Source organism: Gobio gobio, assembly GCF_949357685.1.
Source record: "Gobio gobio genome assembly, contig: scaffold_125, whole genome shotgun sequence".
In the NCBI taxonomy this organism is placed as follows: domain Eukaryota; kingdom Metazoa; phylum Chordata; class Actinopteri; order Cypriniformes; family Gobionidae; genus Gobio; species Gobio gobio.
The window spans coordinates 113,163-136,542 of NW_027645757.1; the positions used below are offsets into that span (position 1 = coordinate 113,163).

The following is a 23,380-nucleotide window of genomic DNA, read 5'->3' on the forward strand; positions in this document are numbered from 1 at the left end:
AACATGACTGTAATATCGTACCTGAATAGTCAGGGAGGGCTACGCTCTCGTCCCCTGTACAGGCTGGCAGAGCATATGACAGAGGTTTGGTCAAGCGGAAGTAGATTTGTTATGTTTTGTCTCTGGTTTTTCCTGTCACCACTGGCGCCTCTGGGGATAGATGCTCTGGCCCAGGACCAGTCTTTTTGCCTTTCCACCGATTTGCTTGCTCTCAGTGGTGCTGCTCAGAGTGCGAACGGACAAAGTAAGACACCTATTGTTGGTGGCCCCTCGTTGGCCTACGCAGATTTGGTTTTCAGACCTGGTCAGTCTGTTAGTTGGCCCTCCGTGGGAGGTTATCCTCAGACCAGACCTGCTGACTCAAGCTCAGGGTATGATCCAGCACTCCCGTGTCATTGCCCTATTAGTTCAATACTGGAGTTCTTACAAAGTCGTTTTTCGGCAGGGGCGGCTCCGGACACTCTAAAGGTCTATGTGGCAGCTATATATGCCCAGCATATAAAGATGGAGAATGCTTCCATTAGACATCACTCCCTGGTCTCTCGTTTTCTTCAAGGGACGAGACGGCTTAGGCCTTTCCGCCCTGCACAAGTTCCCTCATGGGATCTTTCTAGAGGGACTAACAGGTGACCCTTTTGAGCCATTGGAATTGGTGGCAGAAAAGTTTCTTACCCTCAAAACTGTTCTCCTGATGGCTCTGTCCTCTCTAAAGAGGATAGGGGATTTGCAGGCTCTTTCTATCAGCCCTACTTGTATGTACTTTGTCCCGGGATTGGTTAAATTCTTATTGCGACCAAGGCCAGGTTATGTTCCCAAGGTCGCCTTTCATTCCCAGCCAGTGGTCTTGGAGGCTTTTTCCCCTCCTGGCGCAGAGATTGGGAGCGATGTACGACCCCATGGTCTTTGCCCGCTGCGGGCATTGAAAATCTATGTCGACCATACATCCCAGTGGCGTAGATCGGAACAATTATCTGTGTGTTTTGGTAGTAAAAACAAAGGAGCTGCCATCACCAAGCAAAGAATGTCTCGTTGGGTGATTGAGGCTATTTCTGCGGCCTATAAGGCGCGTATACGCACTCATTCAACCAGAGGAATAGCGTCTTCTCAGGCTCTCTTTAAGGGCTCTTCTTTGGATGATATTTGTGTTGCGGCAGGCTGGTCCTCTCCTAACACCTTTGTTAAGTTCTACGGTCTGGATGTGAAGATAGCTCCTGACTCCCAGGTTTTATCTGCTTGAGTGGATGCTTTCCATGGTCTCCAGCTACTCAGGTATGTGAAGGCATTAGGGTATATCATTCCCATAGCAACAGTTTGCAGAGTTGAGTGAACCTATGAAAGGGAACGTCTCGGTTACATATGTAACCTTGGTTCCCTGAGTAGGGAATGAGATGGTGTGATGGTATAAGGTCTTCAGACATTCGTCACACCTAAGGTGTTCCCATAGCGACGGTTCGCAGTGTCTCGTTCCCTACTCAGGGAACCAAGGTTACATACATAACCAAGACGTTTTAAGAATCTAGACCACGGGTCAAATATAAAAAATCATAACCCACCATTCTTAATAATATAGGATTAATCAAGCCTGCAGGAAGAGGAAAAAAGAGTCAATGGGCCTCAGCCCCACAGCCTTAAGAGTACACACCACAAGTGCACTGATGTCCAAATCATTAATCAACAGTTTAAAAAAAAGAAAAGAAAAATGGGTGTCATGAATAATGCAAATAACTCCACACTCTCACATCAATACCCATCCAGTGCATTAATGAATTATATAATGTTACAGGTACCTAATAAAGACAAGTAGGCAGTTTAAAAGAAATGTATCTTTACTCTGTTCATAGTGCAATGCAATAGTCAATGCGTCTACTGTCTTGTTCTTGTTCTATTTGAAGAAGCCGTGTTTGTCTGTGTGTGTCATTAACCGAAATGAACTGTTGTGATATTTGTTTCACATCAATATTGTCCAGTTCATGGCACACAGCAGTACTGTTAAGTCACACTTGTGCCGTAGTTCACTGACAAGCTGAGCCATATCGCATAAATTATCGCAGGCGATACGTCCGTCATAATTAATGCGATATGGCTCAGCTTGTCAGTGAACTACGGCTCTGTGTAGTAAATGCCGCTCCATCTGAAAGCAGGTGATGGCGATTTACTACTAATCAAGGAACCGGCTTTACTGACGAGATGCGCCTAACAATATGGTGTGATATATCGCCCAGCCCTATGCTAACTCCATCTAATGCATCCAGACTTGGCGAAGCCATTCATTCCATTGTGGCACCGCTGCCGAATATCCAGAAGTTAAAGCCGGAGCAAGAACAATCTTTGCTGAGTTTTGTTGGTGGCCATGATGTTGTGGCCCACAGGGTTTGGGAAAAGATTGATTTTCCAGCTCGCTCTGTTAGTGGTGAAGGGGTTGGCTGAAACCCCGGTAATTGTTTCTCGTGGGGTTGGAAGATATTGTCGTCATTTACAGGGGCTAGTCAGTGATTTTATTGCCGTCCGTCTCCTACCACCCGCATAAAAATCCCTGGCTTTTTATTTATTTACAGCATATACATATCTATGCTCCCCTCCACCGTGAATAAATCACCATGCATGAGTTTTAGGTTTTATCACTGAGGTGGCGTGCACATTTATTTTTACGAACTTCCATGTGAGAAACAAAGGCGAACGGCGCATGATATACATCACGACCAAACGTTAGCAGATCTAGAGTGGCTCTGGGCAGATCATATATTTTTAAACTTCAACAGAGTACCCGCCTTCAAGGAAGTAAACACTTGTCAATGGAGAGTGGCCAGACTCTCTGTACAAATGAAATGTACAAGAGTCTGGTAAGACCAGGCTACTATGTAATAGCACTTAACACAAATAAAAGAATGACTAAAAATGACTAAATGATAGAGCAAGACGCTAGCATGCGTCATGGGTTTGATACTCAGGGAATGCATGGTAATATGTAATACTTGAATGCACTGTAATACATTTTAGGGGTTCATGACCTCCACATTTTTAAAGTAGACAGTTGTGTTTTGTTATGTTAAAGTCGAGTCGATACAGATAAAGTTGCACAGTAAGGGGCCATTTACACGACACTGTTTTTTAACACATGATGTATTTTTGGCCATTCATTAACACGACAATGGTGTTTTGGGGGACCTGAACTTTTGAAAATGGGTTTCAAAGTGTAAGTTTTTGAATACAATACCATTATTGTCTCTGTTGATTGCTGAGTGATAATTATTGCCCATGCAAATTAAAGAATCCATAAAACGATAAAGTGGAAGATGTACATTGTTTCTAATCCTGGGGTGTATGATGATTTTTTTTAACAGGAAAAATTGAAGAAGATGAAAAACAAAGACAGCAAGAGGAGGAGAGAAGACGTCTGGAACGTTTGGAACGTGAGCAAAGGATTCAACAGGAGCTGGACAGAGAGAGTGAATTGTCCACACTGAAGCTTTCTCAAGCAACTGAGCGGCTTCGTAAAAAACAAAGCTTTAGAGGTCACGAACAACATCATGAACGCACACAAGTTCTCCATCAGCAAATAGAAGATGATGCTGATGCGATCGAGAGGGATGAGGTATGACTTTAATTTGGATTGAGCAACATAACTGTATATACAGCATGTGATAAAATATCACTTTTTACTGAGACCATTTTTGTTTTGCACATTTTTGTAGGTTACTGATGTTGAAGCAAAATTCAAAGACATTTTGTTAAAGTACCAGATCACAGAAGATAAAGAGATACAGCACTACCAGATTTGGGACAGGATTAATACACTCCAGAATGAACTTGCAGTTCAACATTGTAGAGAAAACAACCTTTCAGCATGGTCTCAGTTTACTTTTGATCATGCTGTAAGATATAATGAACTGTCTCTTACAGAGAAGTGCACAGTTCTTGAGGCATCTCTACAGTTCATTCTGCACAGTAGCACTGAAGATGATGAAGATCAGCCAACTGTCTGGGAGAAGAAGTATGACTTTCTCTTGGGTTTGGTGGAGCAGCTTCATTCCACAAATCCAACTTTGGCAGAACACATTTTATTAAATGTACTTGACATGATCTCAGAGTTTTCACCACAAAGTAGGGACATTTTGGGTCAAATTTTGTTTAACAGAATCTGGACCCCAAAAGAAATAATGCTCTTCATTTGCAAAAATCCAGCTATCAAATGTGATCAACTCAATTCAGTTCTCCACACAGCACAAACGTACCACCTGGACTGCATCAACGTTCTCTCTGCTCTTATGAATGAAAACCCTTTAATGTTTCTTCAAGAACAAATAAAAAATGACAAGGAAAAAGACATTGAGACAATTGTGAAGGAACTCCGTGAATCAAACTGCCCAGAGAAAGTCTTGGTGCTGTTGAAGGATGCGCTTAGATATGTGGAGTCAGAACTCCCAAAATATCAATTGGTGGACCTTACTAAAGAACAAATCAGTGATTTGAAAAGGAAGATAACATTGCTTAATCTTACAAACCCAGATATCAACATTCTGAAGGATGTATTAATTGGAATGTCAATAGCAGTACAAGATTGCTCAACAATCATCACAAAAGACAACATGAAGATTCAAGGCTATTTTCCAAGACGTACACAACTAGCATCATTGCTTTTGCTCCTCCTGGCACAGCTGACAGAAAATGAAGGATGTCTTCTAGAGATTGGCACAGGTGAGGGCAAATCCTGTATCTTAGCCATGTTTGCAACAATTCTGGCCATTCGTGGAACTAAAGTGGACATTGTAACAAGCTCTCCAGTTCTAGCGCGACGAGATCAAGAAGAGTGGAAAAGGTTTTTTGAAATGTTTGGTGTCACCTCGTCTGTAGTCCCTCCACTTTGCGGAAATTCCTCTTCACCAGAAAAGCAAGAGGAAAATCTTGAAAAAGCTTATAGGGAACAAATAGTATATGGCACAGTGGGAGTCTTTGCAGCAGACACACTTAAACAGGAATTTGAGAAGAGGACTACTCGTGATACAAGGAAATTTGAGCTTGTAATAGTGGATGAAGTGGACTACATGACCTTGGACAATGGAGTTCAAGTAACATTCTTGTCCCATGAATCTAGTGGATTAAGGCATGTGGAGCAAGTGCTTTCCAACATATGGGCCATGATATCTACTTGTCAACCAATTGAAATGCTTAAATCAGGGGAGATCAAATGGGCGACAAGGATACAGTACTTTCATAAAGCTGTAACATCAGCTGTTATGGGACTGGAAACATCCGACAACTTTTCAGCAAATGAGATCTTGTTGCCTGGAGTGACTTTGGGGTTCTACACCCAGGAGGATATTGAAATGATACATCAAGCTGAGAGCAAGAAGGAAAATGAAGATGATGGGAATGAAGACAGAATGTCCAAAGCATTATCTGAAGTCATGAAGAAACTTGGAGTTTCACAACAGTACGATCTTCTGAGTATATTTGAGGAGGTCTTGGAGAACAGTGCAGTGTTTAATTGCTATTCCTTAGAGAACAAGAAAGCTAAATGTTTTGAAGTTCAGGAAAAACAAGGTGACCTTCATGTTGAAATGCTACTGTTGGAAGGAGGACTGGCATGCGAAATCATGTCTGAGAAATCCCTCATTGATGCAACTGTAAGCACAATAAAGTCATCTATCAAGTACTCAGATAACCTCCAAGCAGCCGAAGAATCCATCAACTTCATTGTCATTCCTGTTGTCTTGAAAAGCTACATTGAGAATCAGTTACCAGTTTTTGTTGAGAATGCAATAAAGGCTGTTGAGATGTCACAGGGCCGGGAATACATGATCGACACCTCACCGGCTGCTGAAAGAGAGGTTGCTGACAGTCATGACAGAAATAAGTACAAGGCGATAATTCCAGTGGACTTCAAAGCGAGTGGTGTGCTGGAGAAAAACAAGAAGTGGGGTAATGGTCTGCAACAATTTTTGGAGTTCAAGCACCAACTTGCGATTTCACCAATATCCAATGTGACAAATTACATGTCAAATTTCCATTATTTTAAAAGGTACCTCAGTGGGAGAGGTATATTTGGTGTTTCTGGTACATTAGGAGGTAAGGCAGATCGGGACTTTCTGGCAAGACATTACAAAGCAAAGAGCTACACTGTACCTGCACATCGCTATAAAAGGGTGGTCGAGCTTCCAGTCATCCAGGTGAAAGGTGGGAATCACCAATGGATCCAGACTATTTGTGAAACTACATGGAAAGTAGCAGAGAGAGGACAAGTTGTCTTGGTAATTTGTGAAGATGTTAAAACAGCAGATGAACTACATGAGAAAATACAAGGCGGTGGAGGACTTAAGGCAGAACAGATTACTCTGTACACAATCAGTGAGAAGCACAACATTGAAAAAGAGAAATTCTGTGCAGGTAGAATCATAATTGCTACAAATCTCGGAGGACGTGGGACAGACATAAAGGTTGATGAAAGCGTGAATACGTGTGGTGGTCTTTTCGTTCTTCTTACTCACTTACCACACAATCGAAGAGTTGAGAAACAAATATTTGGGCGTACTTCACGAAAAGGCAATCCTGGGATGGTCCAGATGGTTGTGAACTGTGATCATCTCGCACCAGCCTACCAAGGTCAGTCTGTGGAAATCATGCGTCAGTTTAGAGAGGATTATGAAATTAAACGAATCCATGACATGGAAAGTGATGAGCTTGTTGAAATAAACCTAAAGGAAAATCTGTTCTCCACATTTTGTACATTGCTGAAGGACTTTGATGGGCATTACACACAGCAAGAAAAATTGGACCCCATGCAAATGCTCAATAATATTCCTGATTGCTTTAAACATTATCAGCCTAAGTTTGATTATCAGCCTGCCATCAACGCTTTGAAAGAATCTTGGGCCTTGTGGTTGACCCTTCATGAGGATCACATCAATAGGCATGATGACTTCAGACAACTTGAAGCAGACCTTATCAGGACAATAAACAAAACAAGTGGAAAGCTGCTGCGAGGTGAATGCGATAATTTCTATGATTACGTCAAACAGGCAATTGTAAGAACTGATCTACACTGCAGTGACAAATCCAACAATGACTTTGGAGCAAAATCCTATTGGCAAAAAGTTGTTAACTCTGACCCACACTACCAGGCTGTCGCACTCTATAACCAGGCATACATTACCATCAACCTCAGTAAGGGTAACTATAAAGCAGACGCTATGAAACTGCTGGAAGACACAAAGAAATCCATTGATGTCTACATCTCAGAAGTCTCAAACACAATGGTCTCATGTAACTTATCAGTCACTGGTAACAAAGATCAGAGTACAGACAATAACAACTTTCAAAGTCAAATGGAAGCCAGAATGAACATCTTTAAGTCTTGGATGACGTACATTGATAATGCATTGGATAAACTTAAAGAGCTGGAGAAAAACAACAGTGAAGCCATTACAGAGGACTGTTCAGTCTACATGCTGTCTGAAGAAAATAACTTCATCATCTCTAATGAGCTGAGATCGTTATACGACTATGGTCTCGGTGTTGTTTTTGAGGTGAAAGAGAAGCCCAAGTTTTGCTTAGATGCTTTGATATGTTTCATATTCGGGATGGTACAGGTTCTCGCTGGGGTTCTTGTTTGTACGCTAACACTTGGAACAGCCAGCCAGTTTGGAATGGGCCTGATTTCAGAAGGAGTGTCTGACATGATCAATGGAATAGAGGGCATGATAAAGGGCACATTCGATTGGGCGTCATGGGCAATATCTAAGAGTATCAGCATCGGGCTTGCTTTGTTAACGGCTGGCTTTAGCATTTTCAAGAAAGCAGTTACCACAGTGTTTAAAGTGACAAAAAGTCTCCTCAATGGTACAAAGTCTTTCTCTTCTGTTGCATCTGAATTCATTAAATCAGGAAAGGCAATGTTTTCCTCATTCAAAGGAAGTGCTCAGTCTGGTTTATCGTCCATCGGTAAAGAATCTTTTAAGTCTGCAATGAAAAACATGACATCTTCTACAGTGCTCAAACAGAACTTCAAAGTTGCGACTAAATATGCAGTTAAAGAAATCGGGAAAAAGGCTGTGGTCACTGCTATGAACTACGCAATCGATGCAGCACTGCAGGAAGTCTTTAAGAAGATTTTACAACGCAGTTTTGAGAATGTTGTTACTTCATCAGTGAAGCAGAGCAGTGAACTGGATAAGACTCTTGTCGAATTCATCAGCTCAGGCATTCCAAAAGCTGCCTTGAAAAAAGAGAATTTCAAGATTGACCAGAATTATGAGAAGCAAATTAAAAGTTCAGTTGATATGCTTTGCAAAGAGATAATTCCTCACCTCATACTGGACTGTACCAAAGCACAGGAAGTTATCAGCAAACTCTCTGAGGTGTGTGAAGCAGCAACAGAGATTATGAATAAAGCAAAACTGTCAGGTGTGATTGAAATGGCAAAGCTGGCTCTGAAAGTAGCTGAGGACTCAACAAATCTCTGTCAAATGTTGGGAGCCATACCAACAAAGGAGATAATACAAAAGAAATGTGTTCATAAATTACTGGGGAGCATCAGTGAGCTTGAGAAAGAAATAAAGTATGACCAAGATGGACGACACAGTTTAGACGATGTACAACGCCTCAAAGGGGAACTTCTACAGATTATCGCACAGAAAGTTTCTGAGCAATTCATCAGTTCCTGTTCTGAACGCATAGCTTCTTTAAGGACCAGCAACGTTATAAGTCAGTTGACCAGAGCTGCAGGACAGGCGGTAGACAAAGTCATGCACAGACATAAGACTCAGCGTTTCTTTGATGACCAGAGGGGAAAACACAACAAGAAATCTGCGAGACACAAGGAAGTGGAACAGCTGTCAGATGAGGACAAAACAAAGCTAATGCAGTATACAGAAGATATGTGCAAAACTGATCAGCCTGTTACAACCCTTGATGTGCACGTGCTCACAAAAAGTAACCTGCTCGATGGAAAAGGAATTCAACTCACTGTTGTTGATGAAAATGGAAAACAGCTCACTGAGGAACGTTACCCAGGAACCACCAAATCAGCAGGCGATATAAAACTGAGATTAACCAAATCTGCAAAAGCCCCACATACATCACAGTAAGACTATACACCAGATCATTATACAGCTCACTTATGGAAATACATTTCAGTTTTAATGTTTATGAACTTTGTGTTCTGAATGTAGTTATTTTTAATTTTAAAAACAGAGCTGATGCACAGCTGTACAGTGGCCATTTTGACATTGTACAGGATGATGGCAAGATAATCAGCGTTAACTCGGATCATCAGAATGCTCTTTATCATGCTGTAACACAAGCAATTGGCAGCAAGATGAAGGAAGCATTGATGCTACGCGAGAAAGTGAAAAATGAGGTGAGTACACTTAATTTATGGCTATGATTTCTTCATGAGATAATGTGTGCACATCCTGAGTGCAAAAGCCAGATTTTAGAAATGTAACACTAAATTTTGCATTATCAAACCAGTGATACTTCAAATTAGATCCAACAGTATTGCAGCAATCAGTTATTGTGAAGGAATTTAACAGTCACCATGTTGCCACAATGCATGCTGGGTTCCAGAATAATACAAAACTCCTCCACAGCTTCCAGCATACATTGTGCCATGAATAAATTATGCAGCTGAATTGTCTTATATTATCTTTCAAAACATTTCTAAAAAAATATATAACTAAAAACCTTTAGCATTTGAAGTTGGTTGAAATTCATTCAGTGAATTCATTAGTGTTCTAAGAATGTTTAACATTATGACAATATTCCATCAATGTCATAAGAATGTTTTTTTGTAAACTAAATGTATTCATTAAGGCCACAACTTCGCTATTATTTGCTTTATATCAGTCTTCAAGAGAAAAACATTAGAATGTTAAACTGCAGTTTTAATGTCTTATTTGCAGCTGACTTATTTTTCTGTTCTTGTTGTTCCTCCCTCTTATTAATAGTAGGTGTTTGTCACTAATGCACAATCATCACTTCATTTTCTCATTAAGTGCAGTTGCTTCAGGGGCTGTTTACATGACACCGCTTTCAACTAAAAACTGAAAACTTTTTATGCGTTTTGGAAGTTCATTTATACAACAACAACATTTTGGGGTCCTGAAAACATAAGCATTTGAACACTGGTTTTAAATTGTTTTTGAAAACGATACTGTTATCGTCTCTGTATAAACATCACAAAGTGATGTTTTATTAGAAAAAATTTCGGGAGGAGAACGTTCAGATAATTAAACCTAATTAAACATGAGTGGATCACATCAAGCTAATCAATTTAATCAATGATAAGAGGTGTATATATACAGCAGATTTACCTTCTTTCGTTGACTGTTTTTATTTTAGCATGAACAGCTTTTCCGGCAGGTTGCCCTGCCCGCCCACCCACGCACGTTGTATAGCCTACATGGCTCCAAACGCTGCTCGAAGCAATTCTACAATGCTAAAAAATGATCCTTACAAATTTCTAAGCTATTAAAAAATCAAAAAAAAAAAAAAACTTTCGGCCGCTTCCATCAGCACTCACGGTAAAATAATTTCTGCTTTTTCCGAAATGTAATTGTATTTGCCACGATTCACATTTTGCGATTCTGTCTTCTAACAATTCTAATCAATTCACAAATTTCAATAATCGATGTTCTAAAGGCAACGTGGTTGTGTTGGAACCATAACGACAGAGTCAACTGCGAAAGCAGTGCTCGGACAGTCTTGCAACAGTGGGAAACTACAACAGTTCCTGTCTTAAGAAATAGAAAATGACCTTAAATAATGTATTGTTACCGGCACACATCAAGCTTTTCTTGCGAGCTTGCCGCCCTGTGTGTACTACAGACAAATACTTTTCACACACGAGAAGTGCGTTCATCATGGACGCGCACGCGGTTGCCGTGGTGAAGAACAATAAATATACTTGCTGGTAAAGCGAGTGAATGTATTCTGAGGCTAAATCACTAAAATGATGACAATGCAAAAGCGCATATTACGACAAACGATCAGCCACTAGTTGGAACCAGCTGATAATCACTACCTTTGATTCAATACTTCTCAACTTAACGCTCACATAAGCTTGGTCACACAGGGCTCGACACAGTGCGACCATAGTTGCATTTGCGACTAAAAATAGACGTGTGCGAACTGTACAATGTATTTTGGAGCACCCATTTCCTTAAATGTAACATCAATACCTTACAGTAGGCTATATCGTATACCAAGTGTATTAATGATTATTTTAAGATAAATCTTATATTTTGGGGATAGCAAAACGTATCACGATACTGCAAACTTCAAAGGCTATTTCATTAAATAAATGTGAGCTTCACGTTTCAGATTCTGAGCGCTCTACGGGCTTGCTTCAGAATGCACAACAATGCTTCATTTCAGAGCAGTTCACAATCAATGAAGAGCGCACATTTATGCCAAGCGAATTCTTATGAACAATGACAAATATTGTATGTTGTATACAGGTGTAATGCTTAACACAGAGAGGCCGGATAACTGGCCTGAATGGTTGTAGCCAAGTGTAAGCAAAACTCACGTATCTGACATTTCACATGGGGTTTATTATCAGCATCGATCCCACGCACACATGGGGCAGTTTGCAAAAACTCCACTGACAACTGCTTTACTGAACAGAAAAAAATAAACAGGGCAAAGAGCAACAGAAATATAGAATGTACACATGCAATGTTCACAGCTCGCGCTCCATCTACGGACTGCCCACTCATCAGCGAGTGAGTATTACCCCTTTTCCACCAAGGCAGTGCTGGTGCTAGTTTGGAGCCAGAGCCTAGTTTCAAATCGGTCCTTTGTGTTTCCACACCCAAAGCACCAGCTCCCAGCCAGGAAAAGTGGTTCTTAAGTAGCACCCAAACATTGCTGGGCTAGAAGTAAGAACCGATTACATCAGGCGCTGGAGGCAGAGTTACTGTGACCAACAAGACCAACGCAAACTTGTGACCGCCACTTTTTAAATTGTAGCTAAAAGAGCTAACACCTGCTGCTCGTTTGTAAATTACGGCAAGCTGCACGAATGCGTTAGATTCACTGTGTTTTGATGCCGATGTAGGATCTTAAAGCCATGTGCATTAATAGTAACGCAACGTTCGCCATTGTTGATCGCTGTATGACAACGAGTCCAACGAGAGCATATGACTTCTTGTGCTTTTGATTCACTCATGCGGTATTTTGATATCATACGTGGATTTGCGCGTGGATTTACGGTTTGCGCAGCGCCGATGCAGCTCACACAAGCCTGGTGTGTTTGTGTTTTCCGCTGCCTCGCTGAGAAAGATGAGACGTATACAGTGACGTCAGACATGGCTCTGTTGTGGCTCTCAGCATGTGGAAAAGTAAACGGTTCTTAGAAGGCTTGTCACTCGAACCAACTATGAACTGGGACTAGCACTGGCTCTGAACTAGCACCCGGTTCATTCTGGTGGAAAAGGGGTATGAGAGGTTCCGCCTTAAAGAGGCAGTACCTAATTCTACTTGTTACATAGGGCATGACATTAACACCCACCAACCTGCCATTTGCGGGTGGATTTCAGCTGTGGCGTGTAAAACATTCACTCCCACTAGCCACTTTGGCGGGTCTTCTCAAAAGGCATCTGTTCTAATCGCGATGCGCATTATAACAAATCACACGCAATTCTGTTGAGCTTATAAATGCAATGTCTTAATCAGTGGCGTTCAGATTAGTCATCTCTGAAACGCTGGAGTTTTGTTCTCACTTAAATCTGCACTCTCATCAGTGTTGGGCACGTTACTTTAAAAAAGTAATTAGTTATAGTTACTAGTTACTTCTTACAAATAGTAACTGAGTTAGTAACTGAGTTACATCATTTTAAAAGTAACTAATTACCAGGGAAAGTAACTACTGTGTTACTTTTTTTTTTCAAAAATGTTCAAATATGTCAAATAACTTGGATGCCCCCAATAATAAATATGTTAAATGAATGAATTGGACACTAAATAGAATCAATTATTATTATAAAACATTGTACATTAATGTAATTTGTACATTGTAATGTTGCTGTGGGACAATGTGAGAGACACCTATCAAATTCAATACATTATTGTAAATATTATCAATAGACCTACTATAGTGTAAATATTATACTACTGCTTTGGTAGTGGAGCTCACGTTATCACTTGGGTTTTTAGCCACTATTGTTGTGGCTGTGATGATGTGAGGCTTCATTAGATTAGAATTACTTGCCACCGACGTGGAGAGACTCTTTCTTCCTGGGAATAAGTTGCACGTTACATAAACATTCTTACCTTTCACCTCAACGAGGGAAAAGTAGCGCTTATACTTTAAGTTTGCGAAAGCTACCTTTGAAGTCGTTGGACTTGCCATCGCTCTGACTCGTTGGTGTGTGCAACTGTGCATATGTGTGTGCATGTGTGTCATAGGTGTATGTGTGTGTATGTGTGTGTGAACTCAATCTATCAACCTCAACCTTGTCTCCCACCCACCAATCATCATCAGTTATTATGTGTATCAAACACGCATGGCATGCACGCACGAACACACGCACACACACACACACACACACACCAACCAGCAGTGTTGCCACAGTTACTTTGAAAAAGTAACTTAGTTACTTTACAGATTACTTGATTTTAAAAGTAACTAAGTTACTTTACAGATTACTTGATTTTAAAAGTAACTAAGTTAGATTACAAGTTACTTTATTAGTTACATTCATCAGTTGCCGACAACACCTCTGCAGCCTCAACATAAAAATGACAACTGTTTTTGCCAACACTAAACATAAAACATGTTACACTACACTAAACATAAAACACTAAACATAAAACCCTAAACATGTTAATGAAAAGGTACAAATTACTTTGTGTTTTTATTAAATACATTTATGAAAAACAATTTATATTTAATTTTTAATTTATATTTATATATGAATGTAAATAATTATATGGGCTTACACAAATAATATAAAATTACAAGATTTATATTTTATTGTAAACGTAATGTGCAGCTCTGTAAAGGGACAACAAATATATGATCGATCCGTGAGAACAATATATTTTTTAATAATCTTTAAGTGCACAAAACTATGAAAATATATGAAACACTTCAAAACAGAGCGGCAACAAAGCGCTTATGCGCATCCCGGGTGCAGAATGATGCGCTTAAAGCAACATGGAGTCAGAGTGTGCAGCGCAGCGCGAGTGCACATTGAAAAGTCCACGGCATAAAGAGAAGATGAGCGTTGAGCCCACATATCCTAGTCTACTATGTAGCCTATCGGTCCAAACATTCACTGATTATTTGTTTCTTCACAGTTTTTAATTCTGGTTATTGTGCGTGTGATGCTAATTAATAGTCCTTGTGTTGTCACCTGAGTAGCGAGCACAACATCTTTCAGAAACCGCAAGATAAACTCCAGGAAGATATATTATTCTATCAACATATCAAGTATTATAACGGGAATATATCATATGGAGTGAGCTTTACCGCTGACTGCTGACTGGAACCGAACGACGCGCAGTTTTGCTGAACGGAGATTGACAGCTACAGCGGAGGAAAGACATTCAGCTATGGAATGGCTTTAGATGACTTTGTAGGCTACTAGCAAATAATAATATACTAATAATGATTGCTGAAGGATAATGTGACAATATATATTTCTGATGATTATTTAATTATCACGACATGCCTAATCTGAGCAAGTGACTGCCTGTCTTGAGTTTTGTCGACAGACGGAGGCGGCAAGAAATTTGACGGAGCGGCCACCTCGTAATTCTCTATGCAGGAAAAACCCTGTGAGACTAAACAAGAAAGCAAAAATATATATTTTTACTAAGGAAAATGACAAAAAAAGTAACTCACTGTGACTTGGATAAGTTACTTTAATCTGATTACTGGTTTGGAAATAGTAACGCGTTAGATTACTCGTTACTGGAAAAAGTGGTCAAATTAGAGTAACGCGTTACTAAGTAACGCGTTACTGGCATCACTGCCAACCAGAGAGAAAAAAAACACATTGCCGGTCCGACTGACAGAGACCCTGTTCGGATGAAAACCGCTTCAGTGAGCTCAATTATAGTAACACCGCATTTTATTCTCAGTAACGCTAACGGCATTGTAACGGGAGAAACAGTAATTCGTTTGATTACTCGTTAATGAAAAAAATTATTCAGTTAGTAAAGCCGTTTATCTATAACGCCGTTATTCCCATCACTGATTCTCATCATAAACAACAAAGCAGAGATGTGCGTGCAATGTATGTAGGAGATTAATTAATCATAGAGCGATTGACTGGTTTTGTTCTATTTCAGCAGCGAAAATAGTTTCAAACAATTATCACAACAGAACCACAGCGCACCTTATGTGACTGGAGTAAAGCTGGCTTGACGTTGGACATTATATTTCTCTAATATATGTCTCTAAAGTTACATACAACATTGATATACACGTTTCTAACTTCAATAGCATTTGAAGAGAATGGCTTACAGTCATACAACCAACTGTAAAGTGTTCATCTAGGTATCAGATATGATGCACACCTTTTAGATTTAATAAAATAAACTGTCAAATCACATGAAAATATGGATATTTATTTCACTAGGCTACTGAATGGGCTCATATACAAAATATGCTAGATTTAAATATCATAGCTGATAGAAATAAAAATCTTATATATATATATATATATATATATATATATATATATATATATATATATATATATATATATAGAGAGAGAGAGAGAGAGAGAGAGAGAGAGAGAGAGAGAGAGAGAGAGAGAGAGAGAGAGAGAGAGAGAGAGAAGGAGCTCAGTTTCTCTGGCTAATTTTCTCCACTGCCACAGCAGTGCTGTTCCCTCTCCTCCCACAGGAGCTCCATTTCTCTGGCTAATTTCTCCACTACCACAGCAGTGCTGTTCCCTCTGCTCCCACAGGAGCCCAGTTTCTCTGGCTAACCTTTTCTCCATTGCTGCAGCAGTGTTGTTCCCTCCCAGAACCTTCCAATCCCATGTGACCGCTTCGAGATGTTTAAAGCATTCCACTTCTCTTATAACATGCCGTTACCTCGAATTTTCTCTCCTTTCAATCACCTCACATGTTTCCTACCTTAATACCATTAAGTGCCTCTAAGTTGGGTCCATCAAAGGCTACCTGAGCGGCGTCCAATTTTTCAACAATTGATTTACGGGGCTTCCTCCCCAAAGAATTCACAAACCTCCCTCCTGATCAAAAGGAATTCAGCGATCACAGCCCACCCACCCCGACAGCAGACGACCCATAACACTAGACGTTCTCTCAAAATGTATCCATACCCTTCGTACAGGTTACCAGCCCCTCAGTGCAGCCCGCACACTCAACACCGTTTATTTGAGCCTTTTCGGTTTCCTTAAATCAAATTTCCACTTCCAAATTCGACCCTAAAATCCACCCCACTATCTCAGACCTATCAGTACTCGACGGCAAAACCATATCATACTTAATAAAACTAAGCAAGGAAAAAAAAAGCTATTTGATCTATATTTTCAACATCCCGTCTCCAATCCAACCATACCAAACTGTTCTAGCGTACCTCCAAATTAGGAAATCTCTGGCTAAATCTCCTTCAGAACCCCCTCTCCCAGCAGCAGATCCAAGCTCTCGGAAGATGGTCGTCAGATGCTTTTCAAAGCTACATCAGGACTTACTGGTTCCATATCAGAAAAGCTCATCAAACCCTTATTTCATGAAAAAAAAATTATTAAGGGAAAACTGCGCAGGATGTGCGTGCGCACGGTTTTATAAATCCAAATATTTCTGTGCATACGCACGTCCTATGTTTCATCCGTACGCCACTTCTGACGCAAATCCTACGCAAAGTTTTATAAATGAGGCCCCTGGTCACTATCCATCTTTTTCTTTCTCCGTCCGGCGAGGCTTCCCTTTCCGATTGCAGTGAGCATTGATCTCCCGCTCACCTTTACACTATTTAATTGGATGTAAGTGTGAACTTGTTAAGTGATTTTTTTTAAACAAATTTCGGGAGGAGCATGTGCAGATAATTAAAACTAATTAAACACGAGTGGAGCACATTAAGATAATCAATTTAATCAGCAATAAGAGGTGTATATATACAGCAGATTTACCTATTACCTATTTTGTTCAGTCCTTCCAGAAAAATTCGGCTTTTTTTGGTGATTGTTGCAGGCAAAAATCATTGATTATGCGGCACGTTTTCTTAAAAAATGCGATGAAAAATGCGGGATATTTATGCAATTTTATGTGATGAAATTGCGGGAACTTGCAAAAACTGCGGTTTGATGAAAAAGAGAAAAAAAGCACTACATCACAGAAAGTGCTAGGAATATTTAAGTTCTCATCTTGTTTTATTGAAGACCTTAATAAACACACGGCTCAAATTTACAAAACATTGAGTCAAACAAGTTCTGTAGCTTTACAAAAGGAATATGCTACAACTTCTGAAAAAATTAATAAATAACTTCCTTTTACAGAGGTAGCTTTACAAAACAGTTTGAGTGCTTCCAATGCACAAAGTGCAATCTCTTAAAGGGTTAGTTCACCCGAAAATGAAAATTCTGTCATTAATGACTGACCCTCATGTCGTTGGACACCCGTCAGACCTCCGTTCATCTTCAGAACACAAATGAAGATATTTTAGTTGAAATCCGATCGCTCAGAAAGGCCTCCATTGGCACAATGCACTTTACACTCTCAAGACCCATAAAAGGCACTAAAGACGTTGTTACAAAGTCCATCTCACTAAAGTGGTTTTACAACAACTTTATGAAGCGACCAGAATAGTTTTTGTGCTAAAACCTAAATAACGACTTATATAGTGATGACCGATTTAAAAAAACAGCATCATGAAGCTTCAAAGCTTTATGAATCAGTGAGTCGAATCATGATTCGGATCGCGTGTCAAACTGCTGAAATACGTGACTTTGGCGATCCAAACCGCTGAATCGACTCACTGATTCATAACGCTTCGAAACTTCATGATGCATGATGTCAACACACCGGGAAACTGCTTTGCGCAGTCTTTTGCTGTTATTTTTGTTGGCAAATGGGAATTTGCGCGCTTCATCATGGTTTCACCGATATCTATGGTTTCACCACGGGGTTTGCAGCTTTTCGATGACGTTCGCGTCAGGTAATTGCGTCACTTCAAAACGTTCCCATGGCAATAGGGGGAAATGGCGGCCCTTGTGTGAAGTAAACAAACATTTTTCAACTTTCTGCTAATATATATTACTTTTTTGCAACGAAAATGCTGGTATTATGAAATCATGCTAGCCCCGCATATTTTGCACGCGGAAATAGGCAATTTACGTGGCAAAAGTGCGCCGTATTTTAAAAAATGCGGCCCCCGCATAAATATGCAGACTTTGGCTGATTATGCATTAAATCATGCTATCGCATAATCGCGTTTTTCTGGAGGGACTGTTTGTTGACCGTTTTTATTTTAGCATCCCTCCCCCACCCCATCTCCTCACTTTGATTTAATAAACTCTTATTAGACGTCAACACAATCCATAATACAATACAGTCTAGTTCTGGACTATCTCTATCACAGGGGGATACTCTGGGTTGGCCAAAATTCCGAGCCCGGAGCCCTCCCCCGGACAGCACGCCAAATACGCGTAATCTTTACTCTTTTTAATTGGATGTAAGTGTGACCTTGTGAACACAAATTTGTGAAAATTGTGATGTCATGCGCATATACGTATTATGTGTTCAGTATAAAGGCGAGTAGTGTTTCTTTACAAAGTGACAACTACTGGCATGGCAGCATCGAGTAGTGTTCATTTAACACAGATTTTTACTGTGTACCAGGTCGCTACAACATTCTTCATGGGATTAGTTAGTACAGTTTTTTTAGAGGTGGATTTTACTGTGTAGACTGTTGAAACGTTAATAAAAATTAAGTTGAAATAATGTTTCAGGAACATCATGCTAACCTAAAATGTTTAAGTAAAATAAGAAAACATTTTCATCATTTCCATAACCAAAACAGAATGTTTAGAAAAAAATGTATAACAAACATTTGTCAGCTGGGTAGCAAGTTTGCCATGCACCTCTGGGACTGGGGGTTTTATTCCCACTTCTGCCCTGTGTGTGCAGTTTGCATGCTCTCCCCATGCTTCTGCGGTTTCCTCTGGGTACTCTGGTTGCATCCCCCAGTCTAAATACATGCATTGAAGGCGGATTGGCATCTCTAAATTGTCTGTAGTGTGTGAATGTGTATGGGATTGTGCCCTGCGATGGGTTTGCACCCCATCCACGGTTTCCCCTGCCTTGTGCCCTGAGTGCCCTGGGATAGGCTCCAGGCTTCCCTCAAACCTGTGTGAGATAAGTGGTACAGAAAATGGATGGATGAAAATCCCATTCCTGACCAATCAGTGTACTTTGTTACTCAGTCACCTGCACGTGATGAGAGATGATCAGAATTGTGTTTAATTTCACACTCTTAATTTCTCATTAGATCCAGACAAACCTTGAATCGTACACACCCTTGCTTATTCTCCAGAGAGGATACGACTTCTGTCACAAAAACCCCAGGAAATATGACATAACTGGAGGAAGAAGAAAAGAGACAGACGTTGCACTGCAGGAGTACTTAAAGAGTGTTAAATTCATCAGAAGTGATGAATGCATCCTCATCAAAATGTACCATCTTGGATTTGTTGGAGAGTATAACGGGTAAGGTTTCTGATTGCTGAAGGTGTTTTATGTTATTTATACACAACACTGTAGGAATGTATATGGAGATCCAAAAAGGAAAGAGAGAAGATACACCAAAAATATACTGTATATATAAATAGAATTTAGGATTTAGAATTTATTGAAAAATGTCAATTTATTTGATTCCTTACAGCAACAGAAGATTAGAAAGATCAAATACTGACCCGAACTCTAAATTAGCTTATTAGTTTAAATAAGCATATACAGGGGCGTGGCACAAGATCCCAGGCCCTATGCATAGGCAGTCCTGATGGGCCTCATGTCCCCCAACTTGATTCAGTCATATTTTATTTGCAGATTTATTTTATATCCAAAGAGGAGGATGAAGGGTCTGTTGCTACTCTACTCCCTGATGTGACAGTTTCTGAAACTGAGGGCCATGAGTTTCACAATTTAATATCTGCTTCTACTAAATCTGACATAAATATAATGTTGACATGATATGTAGCTACAGATGAGCTACCAAGCTACCTATGACACTGATTAGCCTATTATTGCTAATTTGAGATATTATAGCCTATTAATTTAAAATTGAACAGGTTTCAAATTAGGCTATTATAATTGTGTTGTATGCAAACAGCATTGTTAGTGTACAGTTTTATTTAGCCTTTAATTTATTTAGCCTTTTAAATAAATAAAAGGTTTGCATGTATAACCAAATTATCATCTAAAAGAGTATGTTTTGCTTGTATGTATGTATGTTGTCTCAGTTCATTTTTAGCACTAACGATCGTGGCGATATTCAAGCAGTTTAGCACTATAAATTTTGAGTTCTAGTTTGTGATCAACATTCTTTGAAAATAAATCAGTTACCAATTGTTTCCCCTCATTTTGTTTTCTTTCCTTCTCCTGTCTTTCCATTCTTTTTTGGTGGCCTGATTTGGCTTTCTTTGAGAAAGACATTTCTACAGCGGAAGTTTGCGCTCCATCAGATGCTCAACTAACTAACATAAACAAAATGCGTGCAGATGGACTAAACCATTTGGCGCATTAGCAAGGGGTGGGACCGTGAGACCTTTGATAGTCTTTACTTTTTTGTAAACAAAATGTAGTCCATCAATCAACAAAGTTATTCAGCCAATACACTAACTTTACATTTCATCTGACATGCATTAGGATATTAAAATATACATGTAAAATAAAATATATTCCAGACCTTTTAAGGGCCCTCTCTCCCCTTGGGGCCCTGGTAATCAGTACTGGTTTTACCCCCAGTCCAATGCCCCTGAGCATATATCACTCTAATTTCATACTATCAAATAGCCACTAATTCTCATTCTCTCTGACAGTGTTCAAAATGCTCGGAGGTCCAGTAAGAACAACACAGGGACACTCAACACAAGCCATATTCCACCGAAGGACTCCATCAGACTAGCTCTGACATTCATAGAAGACCCAAACTCAGTGAGCGAGTTTAAAAATAAAAACCCAGAGCTTTATAAACTGATCAGCAGCATAAAGACTGACAACAATGGATGGAACCTGATTGCCATGGAGGTCCTGGGACAAGATCATAGACAAGCTTTAACTACGGGCCCAAGCAGCCGCTCACAGATGGCCAGGTAAAGTTCACACTCGATGTGTTAATGGTTACAGACGAAATCCTCATGCAAGACAATTATACAGAATTCCAATGAACACTACAGGAATTTAGAGTAGTATTTGACATTGAATATTTTAGGTACAGCATTACAAATGTTAAATCTGCTTTTAACATTTCTGTTTTTTACAGGAAACTTCTAGCAGACACCCTGATTGGTGGAGATGTGGAGCTCCTGCTGAAACGCTGCATGATCCTACATCACCCGATTACCTCACAAAAGCTCAGAGATGCTCTAGGTAAGAAACTCGGAGGTGTTAATGCTGCAAAACACATGCATAATCTATTATATAGTGTATATATGATGAAAATGCCATTTGAGCCATATACAATGATACAGTAGAATGGAATAGCCTTGTTAAAACATTACAGAAGTCAGTAGTGAACAAACTCAACACAAGATATTAAATGTAAAACACAACACGACTGATAGTCTAGGGGCCCTATTTTAACGATCTGAAACGCAAGTGTCAAAGCGCGAAGCGCAAGTAACTTTGTGGGCGGGTCTCGGCGCTGTTGCTATTTTCCCGGCGGGATAAATGGCTCTTGCGCCCGGCGCAAATCTAAAATGGGTTGGTCTGAAGTAGCTTCATTATTCATAGGTGTGGTTTGGGCGTAACGTGAATAAACCAATCAGAGCGTCATCCAACATTCCCTGTAAAAGCAGGTGCGCAAGTTCCATTATGGATTGCTATTATTATGGCGTATTTACCAGGCGCACGCCAGGAGCGGTTCACAGCCGAGGAGACTGATGTTCTTGTAAGAGCAGTGAAAGACAGAGAAGTTGTGTTGTATGGGGATGGGAGAAACCCACCCAAAATAGCGTCGGTTAAACAGGCGTGGGAGGAAATAGCCACAATTGTTTCATCAGCTGGCATCCCCGGACGTCGCACCAGTGCCGCAAGCGCTACAATGACATCAGAAGACGGGGAAAGTCCAAGCTTGCCAGCATCAATCGGGCACGCCGTGTAACGGGAGGTGGATCTGCCTCTACTCAGGACCTGACGCCAGCAGAGGACATCGCTGCGTCCACCCTCACCGATTTTTTTTCCTGGTTCTTGACGGACAAACCAATTTGTTAGATGTCCTTATATACACATATATGTCTTGCCAGAAGTTGCCACTGTGGCGTACTTATAAGCAAGGGATTTAGAAACCACAATAAATTTATACCAGACTACGCCACCCTGGTGAAAAACCAGGGAAATACCTTAACGGAGGACACACAGGTAAGTATTACTCACTGAGGGCAAAGACTTAAACCAGTGAGACCAGGGTCACAATCCAAAATATATTTTATTGTATTTAAAACATCACAATTATTCTTAAAACCACATGGTATAAAACATTTCTGTTCAGAGCCAGGTTTCTCAGGGACAAGGCAGGCCGGGCGCAATCGAGAGGTCATCCAACCCTCCCTCACTCACCCCAAATCAGACGGCAAAGCACTGCAAGAAAATCGTGTCAATGTAAAATCACACACTGTGACATGCGTGCCTCTAGATCACGACAACCGGCCTCCCCTGCTCCACCACGAATACACTGGCTCCTGGAGACACACAAAAGATGGTCAATGGATTAAAGAACATTTATACCATCACAAACACACAATAACATACACAAGGGTGTCACGTCAAGAGCACTCCCGCCTCCTCACAAGTGAGGCTAACAAGGAGCAGTGCTTAATTGGCGGGACAGAATCCAACGCCACAAATAAATGGATTATGATGCAAAACAAACCACGGATTAGTCTGAAATAATGTTAAGGAAAATCACTAGACATAATAAATACTAGTGGAAGTTCACACGCTGTAATTACAAAATAAATCCCACACAGTGAGACAAAACAACTGTAACCCCAAACAACCAAAAGAAACTATAAGGAATCAAAACAATAAACCAAATAAGCAAAACAGCAGCGGCATCTCCTTAACGTCCTCCCACCAGATAGAATTTACAGATGAGGAAGTTCCCTTTAACTCATAAAACACTAAATATTAGACTCGATCTATAACAGCTGAAAAAATAAGGGAACACGCTACTTACAATTTTAGA

At 40.2% G+C, this 23,380-nt stretch overlaps 1 protein-coding gene across 2 annotated transcripts in view; it reads left to right on the top strand.

Annotated features, from left to right (window-relative positions):
- Positions 1-23,380, top strand: part of LOC307122364 (uncharacterized protein) — a 60,655-nt gene that overhangs the window by 34,326 nt on the left and 2,949 nt on the right. The window contains exons 4-9 of one of the 2 annotated variants that reach the window (XM_079846355.1): positions 3,342-3,592; positions 3,693-9,079; positions 9,190-9,355; positions 19,466-19,683; positions 21,015-21,287; positions 21,458-21,564. In XM_079846355.1, coding sequence (XP_079702481.1) covers positions 3,342-3,592; positions 3,693-9,079; positions 9,190-9,355; positions 19,466-19,683; positions 21,015-21,287; positions 21,458-21,564 — 6,402 coding nt within the window. The remainder of the gene's footprint in view (positions 1-3,341; positions 3,593-3,692; positions 9,080-9,189; positions 9,356-19,465; positions 19,684-21,014; positions 21,288-21,457; positions 21,565-23,380) is intronic. The other variant, XM_079846356.1, reaches the window with a different exon arrangement.